At 47.9% G+C, this 21931-nt stretch overlaps 8 protein-coding genes across 8 annotated transcripts; 5 read left to right on the top strand and 3 right to left on the bottom strand.

Moving 5' to 3' along the window:
- Position 1: 1 nt before the first annotated feature.
- Positions 2-2131, top strand: PPTG_03179 (hypothetical protein; the record flags this gene model as incomplete). Its single annotated transcript, XM_008895856.1, has 1 exon — positions 2-2131. One exon carries the CDS (start codon positions 2-4, stop codon positions 2129-2131), a length of 2130 nt encoding a protein of 709 aa, XP_008894104.1.
- Positions 2132-3357: 1226 nt separating this feature from the next.
- PPTG_21222 (hypothetical protein) lies at positions 3358-3823 on the top strand. Its single transcript, XM_008896475.1, has one exon. The coding sequence runs from the start codon at positions 3456-3458 to the stop codon at positions 3783-3785; it is 330 nt and encodes a 109-aa protein (XP_008894723.1). The 5' UTR covers positions 3358-3455; the 3' UTR covers positions 3786-3823.
- PPTG_03178 (hypothetical protein) lies at positions 3803-8076 on the bottom strand. Its single transcript, XM_008895855.1, has one exon. It carries the CDS (start codon positions 8038-8040, stop codon positions 3925-3927), a length of 4116 nt encoding a protein of 1371 aa, XP_008894103.1. The 5' UTR covers positions 8041-8076; the 3' UTR covers positions 3803-3924.
- Positions 8077-11479: 3403 nt separating this feature from the next.
- PPTG_03177 (hypothetical protein) lies at positions 11480-11979 on the top strand. The gene has a single exon (XM_008895854.1). It carries the CDS (start codon positions 11501-11503, stop codon positions 11804-11806), a length of 306 nt encoding a protein of 101 aa, XP_008894102.1. The 5' UTR covers positions 11480-11500; the 3' UTR covers positions 11807-11979.
- A 125-nt stretch (positions 11980-12104) lies between these two features.
- PPTG_03176 (hypothetical protein) lies at positions 12105-12765 on the top strand (the record flags this gene model as incomplete). Its single annotated transcript, XM_008895853.1, has 4 exons — positions 12105-12170; positions 12233-12321; positions 12410-12461; positions 12535-12765. The coding sequence occupies 4 exons, from the start codon at positions 12105-12107 to the stop codon at positions 12763-12765; spliced, it is 438 nt and encodes a 145-aa protein (XP_008894101.1).
- A 1338-nt stretch (positions 12766-14103) lies between these two features.
- On the top strand, positions 14104-14497 carry PPTG_03175 (hypothetical protein; the record flags this gene model as incomplete). The annotated part of the gene is made up of 2 exons (XM_008895852.1): positions 14104-14395; positions 14463-14497. 2 exons carry the CDS (start codon positions 14104-14106, stop codon positions 14495-14497), a joined length of 327 nt encoding a protein of 108 aa, XP_008894100.1.
- Positions 14498-19365: 4868 nt separating this feature from the next.
- Positions 19366-20198, bottom strand: PPTG_03174 (hypothetical protein). The gene is made up of 3 exons (XM_008895851.1): positions 20108-20198; positions 19697-20040; positions 19366-19632 (listed from the first exon to the last, which is right to left on the bottom strand). The coding sequence occupies exons 2-3, from the start codon at positions 19998-20000 to the stop codon at positions 19559-19561; spliced, it is 378 nt and encodes a 125-aa protein (XP_008894099.1). The 5' UTR covers positions 20001-20040; positions 20108-20198; the 3' UTR covers positions 19366-19558.
- Positions 20199-20832: 634 nt separating this feature from the next.
- Positions 20833-21453, bottom strand: PPTG_21221 (hypothetical protein; the record flags this gene model as incomplete). Its single annotated transcript, XM_008896474.1, has 1 exon — positions 20833-21453. One exon carries the CDS (start codon positions 21451-21453, stop codon positions 20833-20835), a length of 621 nt encoding a protein of 206 aa, XP_008894722.1.
- Between the last annotated feature and the right edge of the window lie 478 nt (positions 21454-21931).

The raw sequence follows: 21931 nt of genomic DNA, 5'->3' as shown, positions 1-21931 counted from the left end.
TATGGGCGAGTACTATCTGAACCTGTTCGGTCTCGACACGGGTAAGGAGTGGGTATGGTACGGCGTCATCTTCCTAGCGGGTATCTACGTTGTGTTCATGTTCCTGTCTGTTCTCGCACTCGAGTATCTTCGCTACGAAGCCCCGACTAATGTGGACGTGTCGGACAAGTCAATGGATGACGGTTCGTACGCGCTGCTTCAAACTCCTAAAAGCTCAACTCAAAGTGATGTGGTGGAGGTTCAGGTGAACACGCAAGAGAAAAACTTTGCGCCGGTGACGGTGGCCTTCCAAGACCTGCACTACTGGGTCCCTGATCCCAAGAACCCGAAGGGAGAACAGCTCGAGCTGCTGAAGGGCATCAACGGATTCGCTGTCCCTGGATCGATCACTGCTCTCATGGGATCGTCGGGTGCCGGTAAAACTACTTTGATGGATGTGATTGCTGGCCGTAAGACTGGCGGCAAGATCACCGGCAAGATCCTGTTGAACGGCTACGAGGCGACCGACCTCGCTATTCGTCGCTGCACGGGCTACTGTGAGCAAATGGACGTGCACTCGGAGGCTGCTACCATTCGTGAAGCTTTAACCTTCAGCTCTTTCCTGCGTCAAGACGCCTCGATCTCGGATGCCAAAAAGTACGACGCAGTGAACGAAGCCATCGAGCTGCTCGGCCTGGAAGACATCGCTGACCAGATCATCCGTGGCAGCTCAGTTGAACAGATGAAGCGTCTGACGATCGGCGTGGAGCTGGCTGCTCAGCCGAGTGTGATTTTCCTGGACGAACCGACGAGTGGCCTGGACGCTCGCTCTGCTAAGTTGATCATGGACGGCGTTCGCAAGGTGGCCGACTCGGGCCGTACCATTATCTGTACGATCCACCAGCCGTCGTCCGAAGTGTTCTACCTGTTCGACAGTTTGTTGTTGCTCAAGCGTGGTGGCGAGACGGTGTTCTACGGTAACCTGGGCAAGAAGTGCCGCAACCTGATTGACTACTTTGAGGGAATCCCTGGCGTGGCCCCGCTACCAGAAAACTATAACCCGGCCACGTGGATGCTCGAGTGTATCGGTGCTGGTGTGAACAACTCGGCTGCTGACGAAATGGACTTCGTGGACTACTTCAACAGGAGCTCGTACAGCGAACAACTTAAAGCGAACATGGCCAAGGAAGGCATCACGGTTCCTTCGCCCGATCTACCGGAGATTTTGTTTGACAAGAAGCGTGCTGCTAACTCAGCCACGCAGATGAAGTTCGTGGTGACCCGTTTCTTCCAGTTGTACTGGCGTACCCCGAGCTATTCGCTCACCCGTCTGATCATGTCGCTGTTCCTGGCTCTGATCTTCGGTATTGTCTTCATCAACCCGAACTACGCTTCATATGCTGGTCTGAGCTCGGGTGTCGGCATGGTGTTCATGGCTGCGCTGTTCCTGTCCATGATGGCGTTCAACAGTGTGATTCCGCTTACGAGTTCGGAGCGTCCATCGTTCTACCGTGAGCGAGCATCTCAGACGTACAACGCTTTCTGGTACTGGTTTGGAGCGACGTTGGTGGAGATCCCGTGGTGCTTTGCGAGTGGCCTTCTCTTCACCGTCGTCCTGTATCCTCTTGCCGGTTTCACGGAATTCATGACCGGCGTTCTCTTCTGGGTGGCCATCTCGCTGACCGTCTTCATGCAAGTTTCTCTTGGCCAGTTCTTCACGTACGCCATGCCGACCGAGGAAGTGGCAGCGATCATAGGTATGCTCTTTAACGGTATCTTCATGATGTTTATGGGCTACAACCCGCCGGCATCATCCATTCCGCAAGGCTACCAGTGGCTGTACACGATCTCGCCGCAGAAGTTCCCCATGAGTATCCTGGTGGCTCTGGTCTTCACTAAGTGCGAGACGCTGCCGACTTGGGATGAAGCAACTCAGTCGTACATCAACGTCGGCTCGGATCTTGGTTGCCAACCGATGGCCAACGCTCCGGCGACGATCGGCCACACGACGTTGAAGGAGTACACAGAGTCGTACTTTGGATTCAAGCACGACGAAATCGCTCAGAACTTCGTGATCGTAATCGGTTACATTGTTCTCTTCCGACTGTGGGGACTGCTGGCGCTGCGCTTCGTCAACCACCAGAAGAGGTAGAGGGCTGGTTTACCAGCCCTCGTTGGTAAGGGCATAACTTCCTCCTTCATACATGTATGCTTCATTGAAACAAAATTAATTTCATAAATAGCTTCCGTGGAGGTTGCAACCTAACAGTTTTTATTTTACCTACGGAGCAATGAACAGGTACAAGATATTTCGAATCCCTTCAGTCGGCATTCGAAACCCACCTGGTACCTTGGATTTTAAGCCAGAACGGAGACGAGTGGTGTATATCATTGAAGTCCCATACCTGCCATTGTGTTTGTGAGCAGTCTAGTAGCATCAACAATTGCCAGAGGTTCGAAAACTACAACATGTTATTTTTAATAAGATGTTATATTTCCGTTTAGAAAGTAAGTGTATATTTATTCTTATGCATTGCAATACAGGGCTGATCAATAATTTGGTACTTGACCAAAATTAGTGGAATAAACATATTAGCCCGGCTATGATATATGCGTGCATTTTGTATGCATAAAGCACTGCGAAAATGTTATACTGTACGTATTTTCAATGTAAGAGGAATGTAGATGAAGCGTCACTAGTTGCTATCCAACTACCAGCTTATGCGTTAGTGTCTTTCAAAACTCAAAAGTGCATTTACCAATAATCAATTCAACTTGTGTTTAAAATAATAAGAGATTTATTATTTTGTTTTCAATTGTAATTAAATTAAGATTGGTTTTAATTACAATAGCGTATTTCCGAAATAATATTCTAACTTTATTCTAAAATCAATATTTTAAAATTAGCGTAATTTTCTCAACCAGACACAATATTCATTTTCTTAAACAGGTGGATAAAATAATCAGTGATTAAAATATCTTACTCGGCTCCAACTATATTTTCATATTTCTTGGTTTAATTTCAGATGAAGTAAGTATAATTTTTATTAAATATGAGTTTTTAGGTTTTATTTTCAATTTTTTATTTATTGTTTTACAACTTTTTAAATGTCCTAAATTTCAATTTTTAATTTCTTAAATGTCTAAAAGATCTAAACTAATTTGTATAATTTTAATATTAAGTTGTTTAATTTTTATTGAATTTTGTTTTCTAAGGCTTGCGCTTGTTATTATTAAAAATTGTTTTACAATTAATTAAATCTTCTGAATGAATTGAGTGCATTCAAGAGTTAACTTGTTTAAATTTAAAAATTCTGAAATGACATCTCTATTCGCCAGGAGTTTTATTATAAATTGTTTTACAATTAATTAATCGCTCGAGCATTCAAGAGTTAATTTGTTTAGATTAAACAATTCTTAAATGACGTCTTTATAGGCCATTGAGTAAGTCAAGATGCTCAGTGGGACTGTTCGAAATGGTGCCCCGACCTCCTTTTCAAGCGTCCTCTGTCCCATGTCGCGGATGCTACGACGCGAACCGCAAGCAGCCAAGCCACCTGGTTACGAGAGCGCACGAATCTAACCCCGGACTTGGTCAACGAAAGGAATCACGTATCCTTCGGAGAGTGACCCCCGTGAAGGCTGATGTTTCGAACCAGCAGAATGAGAAGGCGACGACGGAAACGATTTCAGTCATGGTAGAAGGTGGCCGCCCAGTTTATCGTAATCATAGGTCAAGGCTTAATGTAATAGACGCACCTACAGTGCACTGCACACAGTGCAGGTCCTGCTCCACACTGAATTAACGCTTTTAAAGCAAAAATGGGATTGATTTTCCTGGTGCAAATCAAATGAATCTTATGTATTTTATTTGTTTTCAATGGGTTGAATGTACAAGGAGCGCAGTCGATCCAAGAGATCGACGCCCTATTCTATCGTACCGATCTACCGCTTCTGGTGGTTGATGTAGCGCAGCGAGATCAGCGCCAGCACGCGGAACGCCACGATGAAGCCGATGATCACGAAGAAGTAGCGCGTGATCGTGCTGTGCTCCATGCCGAAGTACTCCTCCGTGTACTCCTTGATGGTGATGTGGCCCACGGTCACGGGCGAGTCCGCCATCGGCTGGCAGCCCAACTTCGAGCCCACGTTCGTGTACGACTGCGTGGCTTCGTCCCACGTCGGCAGCTCGTCGCAGTCCGAGAAGATAAGAGCCACCAGGATGGACACGGGGAAGCGCAGCGGCGAGATCTTGTACAGCCACGTGTAGCCCGACGGGATCGCGTAGGCCGGAGGACTGAAGCCCATAAATGTCATGAAAATAGCGTTGAACAAAAGTCCGATGATGGCCGCCACTTCTTCGCTTGGCATCGCGTACGCGAACATCTGACCCATATACACCTGCATGAGCACACTGAGAGAAGTGGCCAGCCAGAAGATGAAGGCCACGCCCACGTCCGTGAAGCCCACCATCGGGTAGAACACCACCGTGAAGAGAGCGCCGACCACGAAGCAGTACGGAATCTCGGCCAGCGTCGAGCCCAGGAAGTACCAGAAGGCGTTGTACGTCTGCGACGCGCGCTCACGGTAGAACGAGGCGCGCTCGGAGCTGGCGAGGGGCAACACACTCTGGAACGCAGTCATGGACAGGAACAGCGATGCCATGTACACCATACCCACACCCGAGTTCAGGCCAGAGTACGACGCGTACGACGCGTCCACGAACACGATACCAAACAGCAGCGCCAGGAAGATGGCCAGGATCATACGGGTCAGGTTGTACGTCGGCGTGCGCCAGTACATCTGGAAGAAACGGGTGACCACAAACTTCATCTGCGTGGCCGACGTGGCCGCGCGCTTCTTGGCGAACACCATCTCGGGCAGGTCGGGCGACGGGACGGTCACTCCTTCCTTGGCCATCTCGCTGTCGAGCACCTGGCGGTACGAACTCTTGTTGAAGTAGTCCACGAAGTTGGTCTGGTTACCGGCCGAGTTGCCCACACCAGCACCAATGCACTCGAGCATCCACGTGGCCGGGTTGTAGCCCTTTGGCAGCGGGGCCACACTGGGGATGCTCTCAAAGTAGTCGACCAGGTTGCGGCAGTTCTTGCCCAGGTTACCGTAGAATACCGTCTCACCACCACGCTTGAGTAGAAGCAGACTGTCGAACAGGTAGAACACTTCGGACGACGGCTGGTGGATCGTACAGATAATGGTACGGCCCGAGTCGGCCACCTTGCGAACGCCGTCCATGATCAACTTAGCAGAGCGAGCGTCCAGGCCACTCGTCGGTTCGTCCAGGAAAATCACACTCGGCTGAGCAGCCAGCTCCACGCCGATCGTCAGACGCTTCATCTGTTCAACTGAGCTGCCACGGATGATCTGGTCGGCGATGTCTTCCAGGCCGAGCAGCTCGATGGCTTCGTTCACTGCGTCGTACTTTTTGGCGTCCGGGATCGACGCGTCTTGACGCAGGAAAGAGCTGAAGGTTAAAGCTTCACGAATGGTAGCAGCCTCCGAGTGCACGTCCATCTGCTCGCAGTAACCCGTGCAGCGACGGATAGCGAGGTCGGTCGCCTCGTAGCCGTTCAACAGGATCTTGCCGGTGATCTTGCCGCCAGTCTTACGGCCAGCAATCACATCCATCAATGTGGTCTTTCCAGCACCCGAAGATCCCATGAGAGCAGTGATCGACCCGGGTACGGCAAAACCGTTGATGCCCTTGAGCAAGTCCAGCGACTCCTTCGGGTTGTGCGGGTCCGGCACCGAGTACCACAAGTCCTGGAACGCCACCGTCACGGGGGTGAAGTTCTTCTCGCGCGTGTCCATCTCAACCACGTAGTCGTCCACCGTGTTGGCTCCGTTCTTCGTCTTGGGAGTCTGCAGCATCGCGTACGACTCGTCCTCCACCGTCTTCTCCGACACGTCCACGTTCTCAGGCACTTCGTAGCGGATGAACTCCAGAGCCAAGTACGACAGGAACATGAAGACCACGTACATGGCCGCCGTGTAGATGACGCCGTACACGATCCACTCCTTCTCCGTGTCCATACCGAAGAGACCCAGATAGTACTCACCCATCTTGAGGCCGTACTCTGAGCAGTAGTCCACGCCGTCGTACACGCACACGTCCATCGGGCCCGAGCGGTACTGGTTGATGGCCAGCGCCTTGAGACTCCACGTCATGGGGCTGATCCAGTGAGCCCAGATGAGGTAGTCCGGGATCTGGCTCTTGGTCACGATGAAACCAGCGAAGATGACGAACACCAGCACCGACACCATACCCAGAGGCGTGGCGATGTCACCGTTGCGGCCGATGGCCGACAGGAAGAAGAACCACATGCCCATGGCCAGGTTCGACAGCAGCAGGATGAACTCGAAGATGAGGAACAGCTTGGCCTCCGACACGAACCCGCAGATCCAGTAGACTAGTGAGCCGAAGATGAGCGTCTCGACGATAGCCAACGGGATCTGACTGGCCGACGTGGCCAGCACGTACGAGCCGGTGCGGAAGAAGTTGGCGCCGCGCTGCTTGTAGAAGACGTCGCGCTCCGCCATGTACGTGGGGATCTGCGACGACTGACCCATGGACAGGAACATGACGGTGGCGAAGATGACACCCATGACCACAGAAACCTGCGTCGGGTCGAAGTCGTAGAAGACCGTGCAGAAGAGCAGACCCATGATGAAGATCATGAGCAGACGGCCGAAGATGAAGGGCTTGTTACGGTACGTCACCATGAGCTGGCGCTGGAGCAGCGTCAACGTGCTCTCGACGAACGACTGGTGGAACGCCGGCGTAGGCTCCATCACTTCGGCCACGTTGCGTAGCAGGTCCTCTTCGTGCGGTGCCTCCAGCTCGTTGAGCATCTCCCGATGGACGTCCGAGCGCCGGAAAGACTCTGCGAACTCACCGGCACTGCGCGGCTGTTTCGTGTGGTAGTTCTGCACCTGGTAGCGGTACTGCTCAGGCGTGCCCAGATCCAGCAAGTAGTCGGCAATGTCGCGTTCAGGCGGACACGAGAAGCCCAGACCCTCGAAGTAGTTCTCCACGCGACGGCACGGGCCGTGGTACATGACTTGGCCCTCGTTCAGGATCATGACGTCGTCGAACAGCGCGAACACCTCCGGCGACGGCTGCAGTAGAGCCACCACCACCGTCTTACGGAGCGTGTGGGCCACACTGCGCTGTGTGTTGATGATATCGTACGTGGCCGCACTGTCGAGACCCGTACTGATCTCGTCCATGAGCGTCACGTACTTGGTGCCGAACTCCATCTCTCCAGTCGTCACACGCTTGCGCTCGCCACCGGAGACGCCGCGGGTCATGGCGTCACCGACGATGGTGTTCTGACAGTTCTGAAGGCCTAGCTGCTGAATGATAATGTCCGGGTAGTGGGCGAACACGGCCTTGGCCGCCTCGAGCGCCTCCAGGTTCTCCTGTGGGGACCCCTTGGACAGCATCTCCTCGCCGCGCTTGGACAGCTCGCCGCCGCAGAACTTGTGCGCGAACTCGAGCGTCTCCTTGACCGTGAGCATGGGGAAGTGCTTGTCACGCTGGTTCACGTAGGCCACGAACTGTGGCAGACGCTTGATGATCTGTTCGCGCTGGACGTTGTTGAAGGTGATGTCGCCCTCCACTGTGATGTTCTTCTCGATAGGGAAGCGGCCGCTCAGCATCTTGAGCAGCGACGACTTGCCGGAGCCAGGCTGACCTAGTAGTAGTGTGATTTTGCCAGGAGCGAACATACCGCTCACGTCCTTGAGGATCTGCTTGCGCACGACGCGCTTCTTGGGGCCTACAAACGCCTTCTTCATGGTGTTCGGGATGGTCGGCAGCTCGTGCTTGACACCCGGGTCGTCCACCACCACGATGTCGGCGCTGACTGACAGGTTGCTGAAGCGAACGTCCATCTGTGGCATGGCGCGGCCCATAGCGGCGCCAATCTTGGAGGCCACATACTCGTGCAGGACCTGCGGACCCTCGGCCATGAGGGCCTGGCCGGACTCAAGGCCGAGCTTCTTGGCCGTGGTCGGCGACGGCTGTGTCGAGAGTTCCATGTCGAGTGCTGCTGAGCTGCTTGGGTGCTGAGCAGAAGAATGGAAAGTGAGTGAGACTGGCAGCGGAGAGGAACTGTCAAACGAGGGGGTGGACGAACAGACACAGCGTGTGCAGCATTGTACGGGGGCAATTGATGATGTTAGCGTAGAGCGGGTAAACGGTGCTGCTTGGACATGTTGATGTGGCCATAAGCAAGTCACAGCTGTTTGCGGGTGTATCGCTAGGCGAATTGACGTTTTTGGCGGTAATGCGTGGCGAGATGGGCTCATTTCTGGCATGGAAACTTCAGTTTCAAGCCAGAGTCTGTTAGTCGTTAGATGTGGCAAGTTGATGCCAGAAATAAGGCAACAGCGCCATCATCAACCTAGGTGTAGGGCTTACTCTGGCGCCGAAAAATAAAGCGAGTTGCCATCATCGAAAATATCGCACGAGTTTGTGTTTGACATAAAACTAAATTCAGTAACGTTTTACGCAACTTCTGCGAATACGCCCTTATGATCCTAAACTCGGGATAACAGTCCTGAAAAGTAGGACGGGCTAGCGCATGCAGACCAAAAATAAGCAAAAAGCGGCAGCGACATTGTCTGGTGGTGCCGTGTTGATGGCAAGCCGCACTGACCATGCGGCGACTAGAAAAACTAGCCGCAATCGCTATGGTGGTGAGCAGTACATGTATTACAGTAATAGGCTGGATTTTTTGCCTTCAGAATACATCAGTAATTTGTCTCGATTCGCGTCGGGCTGAATCTGCGCACCTTCATCTCATTGCTGCTGGCGTACGTGTAAGATAGTGTGGGTAAACACTAGTATGTAAGTATTCCTACATGTTCGAATTACAGAGTTCATAATGAAGTGATAAAAGTTGTGTATATCTAGCATGGGAAATGAGAATAAGAGATTCCTTTATAACAGAATAGCACTGAACACCTCATTTGATTTCGTTACTTGTATTGTAGAGATACGAACTCAAGCCGCTGAAGCTGGTAGTTTTTATTGCAGTCACCTATTACCGCAAACGGGCGATCTTGATGCACTCCAAGCTCAGTCACTTAGCTTCAGCGACGTACGTATTACAAGGAGGACAATGGCGGAGAGCCTCAGGTAATGTACATTATAGAAACGTTGTATAATACTTTGAGATTGCCACAAATTGGTAGGGTCTCAGTTTATTTTTAAAAAAAAATGAAAACTCAAGCCAGCATTCTGCTGGTAGTACCACTTATCATATAATAGCGCTCATTATACTAGTACTGCTACATGAATGTGTTGGCATTGCAAGTGCTGCTAGTATCAGCCATGAAGCCACCTACATATTTATAAGGAAAAACACGGCAAGTGAATATAACTAGTTTCCCTCCCTCTGAACTACCAGCTATTCAAGAAGCATACGTGACGTGCAGACTCGCAAGTTTTTAAAATTCTGTTTTGTAATTTTCTTTTTTATTTGCGTTTTTTTGCATATCTACCGTAAATTTTTGGGGACGAAGTCCCCCCTATAATGATGTGATACCTTGATTTAGTGTGTTTTTACAACTGCTATATAAGCTCTTATTTACTTTTTACATGTGTATCTATTAGTTCCTGGAATGGGTTAGGGGTTCAATTTAAGATCATGTACACTGGGACCAAATCTTGCGAAAAAAAACCTTGGTTTAAGAACATTGATGTTATTATCGCAAGGTAAAATTGAGCTCTTCGATTAAGTATTCTATCGGAGTCATTACCTTGAACGGTCACTAAAAGGTAGGGTCGGTTTTTATGAAACAGGAAAATGACCCTTCACTATCGGGAGTCTAGGAAATGTCGTAAAAAGTCAATTTTTATGCTCATTTCCAAAGTTCTAACGACCCTTTATTAAGGGATAAATACCTGTTATCTCTTATAAAGCTGGTAAGAAGTCGAGCTTGTAAGAAGTAAGGTTGTGCTGAAGAGTCGCCTCTCCAGACGTGAAACTCTCTCAAGCGACGGAGAAGAAGGAAGAGCCCTGGGAGCATGGGGCTGTGTCTGGGTGCTGTCGATGTGGCGCCGACGACTGGGAGAGCAGCAGCTTGGGACCGTCGCTGACAGGATGAGCTGTAGCAGGGGGCTGCCGACGGGGCGAGCAGAACTGGACCATCGTCGCCAGGACGGGCAGTAGCAGAGGATCGCCGATGTCTGAATGGGCAGCAGCTGGGACCGTCGCTGCAAGAACGAGCTATAGCAGGTGGGCTGCCGACGGGGCGAGGAGAATCGGACCATTGCTGCCAGGACGATACGGAGCGGAGGACCGCCTAAGTTTTTGTTTTGTTTAAGTCAACCTGTTTTGCCTTCAACTAAGGTCGTGCAAAGGCAGCTATACCGGTTGTGGTGGACGGGAATGCTCTTAAAAACTATAAAATCAATCAACATGTATTCGTTCTTAGTTGTATGTACTCTGTCTTATCACCAATACATTTGCGTGAGGACGCATTGACTGTAAATGTAAATGAGAAAAAGTTGTATCGGATAGCATTAAAAAAATACGTCGAATTTGTGTGAGATTGACTGGTCACGAGTTGATGTTGAAGTTGCTGGTGTTGCTCTGCTAAGAATTAAGCCGCAGCAGGAGTCTCCAGCTGAACGTTAACGATGCTTAAATGGGTAGGTGCAAAGGATCGTGTACGTCAGAGTGGGCTATCACGCGCCTTGCTGCGTCTGAAAGAACGTTTGACGTACTGTAATCCACTGTGGATATGGAAGATCAATTTTCAGTTAGCTGACTGTTATGAGCGGTAGACGGACGTGTGCGTTTATTAGCGTCGCCGTACTAAATTCTATGACAGTACGAGGTGGTTTTGGCTGGGCTTGAGATGTCTACTTGGTCGTATTACCTGCTAGACGATGAGAATCAGTAGGGTTGGCTAGTGCTGCGGTGTTCACGACGTTAATTTATGAATTTGCGAGTATTTTTCTTAGAACGCACGAGATACCTTAGATTTCTGGAAGGGTGACGCATCACCAAAATTCATCAAGAGATGTCGGCGTTGGCGACCTCACTTGAAGAAGGCTGCCGTGGGTTTAGTACGAAAGCGACGATTGGTCTACTGAAACCCCTCACGAGAAAAAAATGTGCTGGCTGAGTGATAATTTGTTGCCTCACTTTCCAATTTGCTCAGAGAAGCAATAACAGCGTTGAGGATGGCACCACGCGGTCAAACTGACTACAGTGCGGAGGCCTTGCTGGCCGAAGTTGATGAAGAGCTACGCCAACAACAGACGGAAAAAGAGACCAACCTCTTTGTCTCCCTGGGACACCTACGCGATTTCGTGAAGACGGAGGTTCCGACGGAGAATATTTTTTCTCTGTGATCATGTGTGTTTTGGAAGTCGAACGCCTCCCAAACAACCGCGGAACGCGTGTTACGCTCGTCGACGGCTTCATGCAGCCGCATCTCAAAAGCTATCACCAAAAGCTGATGAAGATAGACATGTTTCGCAAGGATGCTCGTGTCTTCAAGGTCACCGTTTGGGACTCCAAGAATCGCTCTGTTGCTAAACCCGCGCTTTTTAGCTGGCGCCGTGTATGAGGTCAAGAAAATCCACGGAGTGAAGTTCTACCACAACGTTCTCCAAGGCAGCGTTCAGGCTGTCGGTTCGCCGACGCCGGACATCATCGTGGAGTTTGGCAACTTTGAGTCGGCGAAGCGGGCACGCCTTGACAACAACGAAGAAGATAATCCCAACCCGGGTGACGAAGAGCAGAAAGAAAGAGAAGAGGTTGACGACGAATTTGAGGATATGTTGTAGGCTACGGGTGGTACCGTGGCATTTGCGAGAGCGGCAGAGGCTGACGAAAGAAGTTCATTAGTTCAGATAGGCTTCGAGAGTGTGTACCTGTTTTCCTTTCCACGTCTAGCATTCATTTACGTAAGATCTCATAATATTCTGGACTTTGAATAAAATTCTCGTTGCGTTTGGCTAAAAGTAAAACATGCGAGTGAAGATTGGGCAAAATTTGTAGTTTGTTTTCGAAACTAGCTCACTTTCTCTTTGGCAGACCAGCCGAAAGATCGCTATGGCACCAAAACGAATGGTGCAATTATCAATGGATGACTTTGTAGAAGACGACGATGCATCTCGCTTCAAGCGTAGTCGCTTTTCAGATATTCTGGTAAGATTGCTTGGTGTGAAGCTTGCCCGATAATGCGTGGGGTGACAATTTGGTTTATGTAGGTTTCAGATACTAGAACTGTTGTGCAAGCGTACGGGGAATATTGTCCGATTTCCCGCAATGAGTACATTTGTCGAATGGAGAAGCATATGTGCGAGGTGAGTGCTCGATATAATAAAAACCACTAAATCATAGCCTTTTTTTTCGTGAAAGGACGAATTTCCGCATTGTGTTTGTAGGGAAAAGACTGACGACAATGAAATTTGTGGAGGCGACTGCGAGAATCGTGCCGTACGTGCCTTTATGAAGCAAAAAATGATATTAAGCCGCCTGTTTAGTGTTAACAATACACGTTGTTTGTTAGATGCAAATCGAATGCGTCACGGGCAACTGCACAACAGGTAGAAATTGTAGCAACCAACGATTCCAGCGGTCTGCCTGTGCATCCCTATTCTTGGCGCAAACTGCTGAAAAGGGGATAGTTCTCTTCGCAAATGAGTTTATCGAGCGTGAAGAGCTTGTGATTGAGTACACAGGCGAAGTGATGGACAACAACGAGTACAAGCGAAGACAACAGGTACGACTACGTTCGTAGCATGAACAAATAGTAAATTTCTAATTGAACGTGCGATGGGATGTAGTTGCTACGGGGAACTCGGCATTTCTACGGCGTCCAGCTAAATGCCCGAGAAGAACTTGACGCAACAAGGAAAGGCTCTTTAGCCAGATTTGCAAACCATAGCTGCGCTCCAAACTGCAAACTGGAGCTATGGGAGGTCGGTGGCGAGACGTGCTGTGGTTTGTTTGCTCTTGAAACTATTGCCCCCCCATGAAGAGATCACGCTCTTCTACAGCGCTTCCCTGACTAAGCTGGAGGTACGTTTTTTTGTATTGTAGTAGCCTCTATAATAAAACTAACGTTGTTATCTAGGCAAGGCGGTGCATGTGCGGATCCACAACCTGCAAAGGCTACATTCCTATGTAATTGGAAGTTGTAGTGTATATACGTCGTGTTATATTGGCGTCTTCATACAAAAATCTACATTTTTCAGCCCCACGTTCTGCTAATATGAGGCGTTAGACAGATGAATATGCAAAGCTTAGCTGTGTGTACGTTGTGTTCTCGCTTTGCCAAAGGAGTTTTATCATAAACGAGCAGGACTATAGACTCCACTACGGTTTGAAGGGCTTACCAAAAAAAAAAAAACACATAGTTGAGTCTGTAACCATGCTGTCAGTTAAGGAGTGCAGGATACAGTAAGAAGATCACCAGGATTATCGATCCAGTAACACCTCAAATGTGGGGGTCACCAGTAATGTTCGGTAGGCTTCGCTGAAGTGGGACGTGGTAGAACAAGACTTTGGTTTTACTAGTAGTCGCAGACCACTGGTCGGACCGACGAAGTGACTGTGCGTGCGTCGCACAGATCTGGCGATGTGCGTGAGCTGCGAATGTATATAGCAACTGTAACTTACAACGGAATGTCCTACCGCAGCAGCCACGACGTGGTACGTCTTGTGCGTACATGGATAGATGAGGAAGTGATGGGATCTTTGACTGACTTTTTGCCAAGGGTGCTTAGAAAAAAATGCTCAACACTGAAAGCTGTGAGATCGAGCTTTGTTTAGCTGTTCTGTAGGCTAATGTACCGTGTTGTTTATTTAGTCCGGGCTGATGCTGTCTTAGTGTTTGGAATTGCCATTGATGCAGCCGGGAGCTACACGAGTACAAGTACTGAAAACCGGTACAGCGATCGCTTAAAAAATGGAAGCGTCGTCTGAAACAAATACGGCAGTGATGTTCTAGCTATTTGTTGAAGTTGTTAAGGCTGTTGAAGCAGTAGAAGTTGTTGAAGCTGTGGTTGTGCACGCCACAAAGATCACCTAGATGCTTTCAGCCAAAAATTATTAGAAACCATGTAACTCTTCCAGAATGGCATTCAAGAATATGGCTCGGGCAAAGAAGACGAAGGCTACAAAGGCAGCTCGGAAGGCCGTCAGACGCCTAAACAAATATGACCAGAGCTACCACAAGCACCACCGCGCGAAGAAAACACAGAGTCTTGAAGAAATTGAAACTCTGGAAGCAGCCACCCGGAAAGCGCGTGTCGAGGAAACGCAGAAGCGAAATTCGAGCTCGCAGAATTGGTCAGGAACTCGTAAAAGAGTGAAACGGGGTGCGGACTGGGCTCAAGTGCGGTCAAACCAGGTAGCTGATGCCCATGGTAAGTAGTGGCGAAGAATTGAGGTCGATAATACAATACTAACCAATAATGTGTACGATGAATACAGAGTTTTTTTTGCCGACATCGACGAACCGATGCTAAAGATATGTGGAAGCTGTGGAGAACTTACTAAACGAACTAGCTCTGTTAAAAAGAAATTTGAACCCGAGATGCCATTTCTGGCCCTTCTCCGAAATGTTGATAATGAATGCGAAGTTATATCTGAGGCAATTACGAAACCAAATAGTAAAGGAACTCGGTTTATCTGGCTCTGTAGCAGATGCAATTCTTCACTGCTTAAGCACAACGTTCCGAAGTTTAGTCGGGCGAGTGGTTTCCGGCTAGCACTTGTGCCACCCGAGTTAGCAACGCTGAATTGTATTGAAGCGAGGTTAATTGGACTAGGAATATCATTCACAACATGCATGAACCTTTACCAAGACCAACAAGAGTTTACCCGCGGCAACGCCATTAATTATTGGAATGACGTGGGCAAGCTCACAAAATCTCTGCACAGACCACTTAGCAAAGCTGGTGTTGTTTTGCTTCGGTCCACCAATAGTAAAGGGGTTTCTTTCTTTAGAGTTCGTCCTCACTTAATACGCTGTGCGCTACAGTGGCTTATTGAAAATAATCCTCTGTACGTGAATGTGAGCATCTCCGAAGAAAACCTAGCGGCTCTAGCAAGTACGGATTCTATTACAACAGTTCCAATTACCGAAGAAGAAGCTGGAGAGCTGCGGCATGAGAACGGTCCTTCTTCTACTGCTAACTGCTGAGTTGACAGCGATGCCAGTGACCCAGGCAATGTTGCCTGTAGGCCTAATATTGACAATGACAGCAGTAGTGGGGATGAGGAGATTAGTATTGAGGAATCGGTAGAACTTGAAGCAGACTCTGCTAATGGCGAAACTGAGGCTGAGAAGATTGCAAAAGCAGCAAATCGAGCTGCAGGACAAATATTGTATCCGACAGCGGATCTAGATCGAAAAACTGAACTGATAAATGAATATTCTAATAAGATGCTTTTCAAAACTGCTACCCAACGCTTTTCCCCGATGGCCGAGGTGGTCTACATCCACTAAATGATGAGTCGGGAAGAGAACACAACTACAATCTAGCCGAATATTGCGCACATTTAATGAAATGGCACGATCGCCGCTTTGTGATTCATGGGAATTTTAAGTTTTTCTGCCTGAATCTCATTCAAAGGCGTCAAATAGATGGTCTTGTGAAGCGTGTCAACTTACCATCTTTTGGGGAGTCTAGTGACTCGACGGAACAAAGCATTGGTTGTTCGGATGGCGTTGAGGCTGATAAATCTGCGGCAATGAAGCTACTAGACTCTTTGAAGCCTTTTTTTCGAGGTGTACGTGGTAGTGACCTTTACTGGGCAAACGCCCGAGACGATTTGATGAGCATGATCGGAAATCGAGTGCTACCTTCCCGTTGGCCAACGTTTTGCCTAACATTGAGCGCGGCAGATACAATTTGGCCGGACTTCTTTCGAACCTGCAACCCAGAGCTTTCATTATCTGAAGCCCGAGCTTTGACGAGTACTGAGCGAAGGCGATACCTTAGTGAGAATCCTGACATTGCTGCACAGCATTTTAATCGTCGATTCGATTCATTTTTTAAGCATGTAATTTGTGGTAAATCTAAACCTCTCGGAGAAGTAGTTGACTACTTTTGGCGGGTTGAGTTCCAGCACCGTGGCTCTCCGCACATTCATGCATTATTGTGGATCAAAGACGCACCAGACATTGTAGATCTCTCTCGGACTGAGTTCGGACGAGCCCGTATTGCTACGTATGTTGACAGCGTAATATCTGTGCTTTCAAAAACTACAGAGGAGTTAGAAAATTGTACATGTACTACATGCAGCACCGAAAAAAAAATGAGTTTGATATTTTGACTGCCAGACCACCCGATGCATTTACGACAGAGTGGGAATGTGATCTATCTCGAGTAGTGCAGCGAGTGCAACAACACATTTGCTCTTCTGAATCCTCTTGTCGTAAACGCGGGGACGCTTGTCGCTTCGGTTATCCTAAAGAGATTAAAAAAACTACTCAAGTTCATGTTAACAAAGGTGATGACGGAGCTACATCGATGCAAATTCAATCGAAGCGAGAGGTGCCAACAATCAACAACTATTCTCCGGTCTTACTATCTTCTTGGAGAGCTAACATGGACATTCAACTTATTGGCAACGCCTATGGAGCAGCCGAGTATACTGCCGCGTACGTTAGCAAAGCTGAGCCCGATACACTTAAATTTCGACAAGTTATTACTCGAGCGGTGAAGAAATGCGATCCTAACCTACCGAATTATGCGATTCTAAAGCGTGTCGCTAACGCAACGTTGTCCATACGTGAAGTCAGTGCTCAGGAGACCTACTATATTTTGCTGAGAGAGCTTCCTCTTTACGGAAAATCTAGGCAAGTTACGCAAGTCAAGACAATGAGGCATAGTTTGAGATATTACCGAGTAGACGGCTCCGAACTATTAGATATCGAGGAGAATATAAACCGCAATGACTCTATTCGTATTGAGCCGGTAGAAAAAGCTTATATGAATCGCCCACGTAATGAGCTATTCGATGACATGACATTAGCTACTATCGTCGAAAAATACGAGTTGGTTGATAGTATTCCTACTAGAGCTGAAATTTCTAACTGTTGGAGGCGATGTGATGGCCACGGGTTTATTAAGCTTCGTAGCAAAGCTCATGTAGTTCGTGGGACTCCATGGATCGCACCGGATTCTACAAACGCGAATTTTTGCTTTGCTGAAATCTTTCTCCATAAACCATGGCGGACGTTAGAAGAACTATCCCAAACAGATGATGAATGCATTGAATCTTTTGAGCAGGAGCAGCAAAATGCGTTGGAAAGTGAGCTCCGCCACGAATCTAGCCTAAAATTATCTCGGCAGGCCGAGCTTGACGCCTTAAAAAAATCGAGAGCTGCTCAAGTACACACTGCACTACCTTCTTCCGAGTACGTGTTTGTAGGTGATGGACCTGAAGATGAGGTATGCTTAGTTGCACCAGACGACGACAATACAAACGAAATTCGCACTAGTACTAATGATTCTAGTTCGTTTCAATGGACTGGTAGGCGATCGTACACGAGCTAGGATGTCACTAAGGCCAAGACGTTCATCAAAATGCACATAAAACCTTGGATAAAATTGCAAAAAGAGATTCGTCGAGCTCGTGAGAGCACCGCCTACTCAAAACCAAAAGGAAGTTGCTATCAGTACCCTATTATCGATGCCAATAGTACTGTACAAACCGCCGCAATGGATGAATCCCAATGGGTACCATTTGCATTTGCCATGGTCCAATCTCGTGCTCGGCTTCAAGCATCGGTAAATAATGCAACTTGCGAACCCATGCAAATGATTATTCAGGGCGAAGGAGGAAGTGGAAAAAGCTGGCTCATTAAGCACATAGTTAAGGATGTCCACAACGTTTTTTGTGAGCACTCAGCTACTCGACGAACTTCAAAGCGATTGTTACTATTAGCTCACCAAGGTACAGCTGCTTTCAATATTAAAGGACAGACGATCTGTTCGGCATTAGAGCTAACCTCTTTCTCTCGAAATGCATTCTCGAATCCATATTCACCTATGACGACCCAGAAAGGAGGTGCAACAAAACTTAAACGTCTTCAAGAACAATACAAAGATGTACATCTAGTCATTATTGACGAATTTAGTGTAATATCGTGCGGTATGTTGTACTGGATCGATCAAAGAATGCGCGAGATATGGCCCCAACACAGTCATCAAAGTTTCGGAGGTAGAGATGTAGTTTTTACTGATGACTCAGCGCAGTTAGATCCTGTAATACCACATGCTTTAGCGACGCCATCCTCTAAAATCAGTAGTCCTATTCAAGTGTTAGGTCGCGAAATTTGGGAGGGAATTTCGATTGTATGCACATTAACAAGTCAAAACCAAGGAAAGGCTGACTCAAAGTGGTTTGAAGCGTTGCGCCGTCTTCGTAGTAAGTGTCCAACGCAGGCGGATGTCAATTTATTTAACTCAAGATACTGCAAAGCCAGCGAAATTCCTACTTGGGCTGTAGAAGCGAAGCACATAGCGTATTTGGATGCCAAAGTTGCTGAAGCGTATAACCATAACCTCAAAAGCTGTTCTAACCAGATAATTAATATTCGCACTAAAGATAGCGTTAAGTTAAAGCGACTAGCTAAGCACAGAGACGTATCGCCTAGCTCGATCGAAGCTCTTTTACATGACGCCGAATCATCCAGCTCAGATAGAGATCGTGTCGTTGGAAGGCGTCTCAAAATTGCTATTGGTGCTCCGGTAAGCCTGACCTACAATATGGAACAAAGAGCAGGTCTGTGCAACGGGACCAATGGAATAGTGTACGACTTAATATTTTCCGATGAGCTGGAGCTGCCAATAATACTCATACAGATTTCTGACGAGTACATGGGGCCCTCGTTCTTGCCAGATGTACCAAACATTGTGCCTGTAGTTCCTAGAAAAGTTAGCTGGGGAAAGAAAGCTAGCAATCTTACAGTATTCCGCGAAGGGATTCCGCTACGACTTGCATATGCACTTACTGTTCATAAAGTGCAAGGCTTAACTTGCGACAAAGTCGTCTTTCACTCATTTTCCATTCCTAGCGCAGCTTTCGCTTACGTTGTACTATCGCGAGTGCGCACTCGAGAGGATATTGTGCTTACAGCACCAGTGACTTTACAACAGCTGCAAAGTTCGAGTGATAAAAGAATGGCCTTTACTAACGAAGAAAAAAGAATTCAGCAAGCAGTCAGCTCAACCATAGCAAAAGCTGAATTACTTATTTCTTCGATGAAGCTACTGGCATTACAGCACAATAGAGCGTTGGCACCGCGGTGATGCAATTGTTTCTCTTGACTAGGTGAAAGCAACAACTTTACTCAAGATAAGGTTGTCAAACTGGAAAACAATAGCTATCACACCAGAACCAACAACTGACTCATAACTTAACTGCATGTTGCAAAATTACGAAGGAATCCTACTTTTACAGATACCACAAAGTGAACAATTCATCGTTCTTACGCCTACTAAATACTGCCCATAAAACCCGAATAACTTTCGCATTAACTTACGCGCGAGCAGTTGGGCGTGACTTGAAATCCCTTAGTTTTTCTTGGACTTCTTGAACTTGCGCGCATGAGCAGCTTGGCGAACACGGAGCTTGTAAACCTCACGGCCTGCAATACATTAGCATCAACAAGCCATACATATGCCCAAACATGATAACAGTCTTGTACGTACGGCGCTGCGACTTGGCGACCTTGCCCGCAAGTGCGTGAGCTGCCCTTGCAGTCATCTCGGCGCTTTTAACACTACGCTTGCTACCTTCGCCACTGCTGTTGCTTCCGCCGTCGCTAACGGATCCAGCTGCGCTTCCAAGCCCAGAAGAAGCCTTTCCATCCTCGACCATCAAAGGCAGAGCCATCAGACCAATAGCAGCTTCAACACTTGGTAGCGTAGCCACGTGCTTGACTGTCTGTCGCTGACCTTTGAAAACGCAATAAATACTAATAAAATAAAACACCAACTTGAAGTGAAAGCGCATGACTTACTTGTTCGCACTGGCGCAGCAGATCCAGCTTGCGCTACGCGTTCAAAGCATCAGCATGTTAGAGAGTATGTCCTTAACTCAATCTACAGTCACATCCTTACCTCTATTGCCTGCGTCCACGGCCCGACTAGCATCTGTCGAGGCACTGCTCACCATTCTCGATCTCGGAATGAAATGTGATCTCTTTTGGGGGACGTTGTCCAAAATTATGTGTACCACATAAGTTTAGGAGGTCGGCCCCGTTTAGCAACTCGCCGAGCGCAGCGAACAAGAGATGCTCTCTACTAGTAATAGTAAAGTCATACTACATAGATTTAAAAACATAATAGTAATATCCAGAACATTACGCCGGCAGTTTTTTTCCTTACCGTAATTTACCACCAAGAACAATCCTGGAACCTTTTTTCGGGCCAGGTGCTATTTTGGCGACGGAACCTCTCGACCGCCTGAGAGCGAAAGCAACGTCGTTTCAATCTTAGGGTAGTTTCAGAACCGCTCAACCCGTGAGATCTAACAGACGTTGATTTGACGACGCCCACCTTATAGCGATTTTGGATCTTAGGGCGTTTCGGGACCGCACGCGCGACAACATTCAAATTATATTGATAAAAGCTACTTCTAGAGAAAACGCCGTACAAATCTGGCGGTTTCTAAACAAATCGCCGTGCAAAATGCACGGTGAATTCCCAACATGCGAAAATGGCTGGTATACAAAAGTCTAGTATAAGCGTTGACATGCAAAGATGTACTATAAATCGCCGTGCAGTTTGCACTATAATAATTTTGAACGACAAACAAACAATGCAACTGGATAAAAGGCAAGAGGTTAATTATTTAGTGCCTTAAGCTCGTGTGCTAACGTTCGCCACGACAACTGATCCAACTTTCGTCTCCTCCCCTTACCTGAAGATGACGCGAACAGAAGACGGTTTTTAATCTGCTCGAATAAAAGCCCTGCTGCATCAGAAGAGCTATGAACTCGCTTAAATTCTTCTTGTGTCAGAAGTGCTTCGATTAGCAGCATCACACGCCTTAGATCCGACAGTCTCACCTTTTTGAGTCTCGAAGACATGTCGTGTTTCGTCAGAAGCCTCAGTGGAGGCTGTCCACCACACCACCGCTGCCAAACAACTCGTACAATTCCTGATGGTAGCACAAAACCCTTCGCTACTCGATGGAATGTGCCATCCCATACAATAAGCTCAGATCGGACGCCATTGCTTTGGTCAATGCATGTAGCGTTGGTATTATCCAGTGCCGACTGCACTAAATGCAAATTGTGCTGTACCAAATTAGATCGAGCTAACACAGATGAAAATGCTGCATCCAACGCTTCCATGGTCATTACAGAGCCATTAATATGACGCTTGAGAGCTGCTTCAAACGCCTGAGAAAACTCCTCGCGCATTTTAACCATCTCGGACTTGTAATGTGCTAGCTCCACCATCAAACCCGGAATTCCACTGGGGGAAACGATATCATTTTCCTTAAGGTTTCGACAAACAACGCGGTTTTCGCAGCCATTGAAGCTGCGACTCGTTGCTTGAACTAAACACTGGTGTGGCAAAAAGTAAATGGGTTGAAGGTAGCGTTTTCAGTAGAAAGGTTCTGTGGTAAAGCAAAGAAGCGAAGCAAAACTGGCAGACGCTACTCAAATTTGATGGCACTCCAGGAAAAATAGAAGTCATAGCTTCTTTAATCCGTTGTCGAAGCACCACCCTTTCGTCGTTTTTACCACTTTGAATATCAAAAAAAAGGCGGTAATACAGCGAAATTGGGCGAGTCAAAAGGGAGATCAGCAACGAAACGACCAACTACCATGTCGCCAGCAGATTCATACCGGACGTACTTATCCTGAACGCCTGGCAGTGTCCACCCAGCTCAATTGGGCGAGTCAAAAGGGAGCTCAGCAACGAAACGACCAA

Source organism: Phytophthora parasitica (genome assembly GCF_000247585.1).
Source record: "Phytophthora parasitica INRA-310 unplaced genomic scaffold supercont2.4, whole genome shotgun sequence".
NCBI lineage: Eukaryota > Oomycota > Peronosporomycetes > Peronosporales > Peronosporaceae > Phytophthora > Phytophthora nicotianae.
Note: the sequence above shows the minus strand (reverse complement) of the source record. Positions and strands in the feature narration are given on the sequence as shown.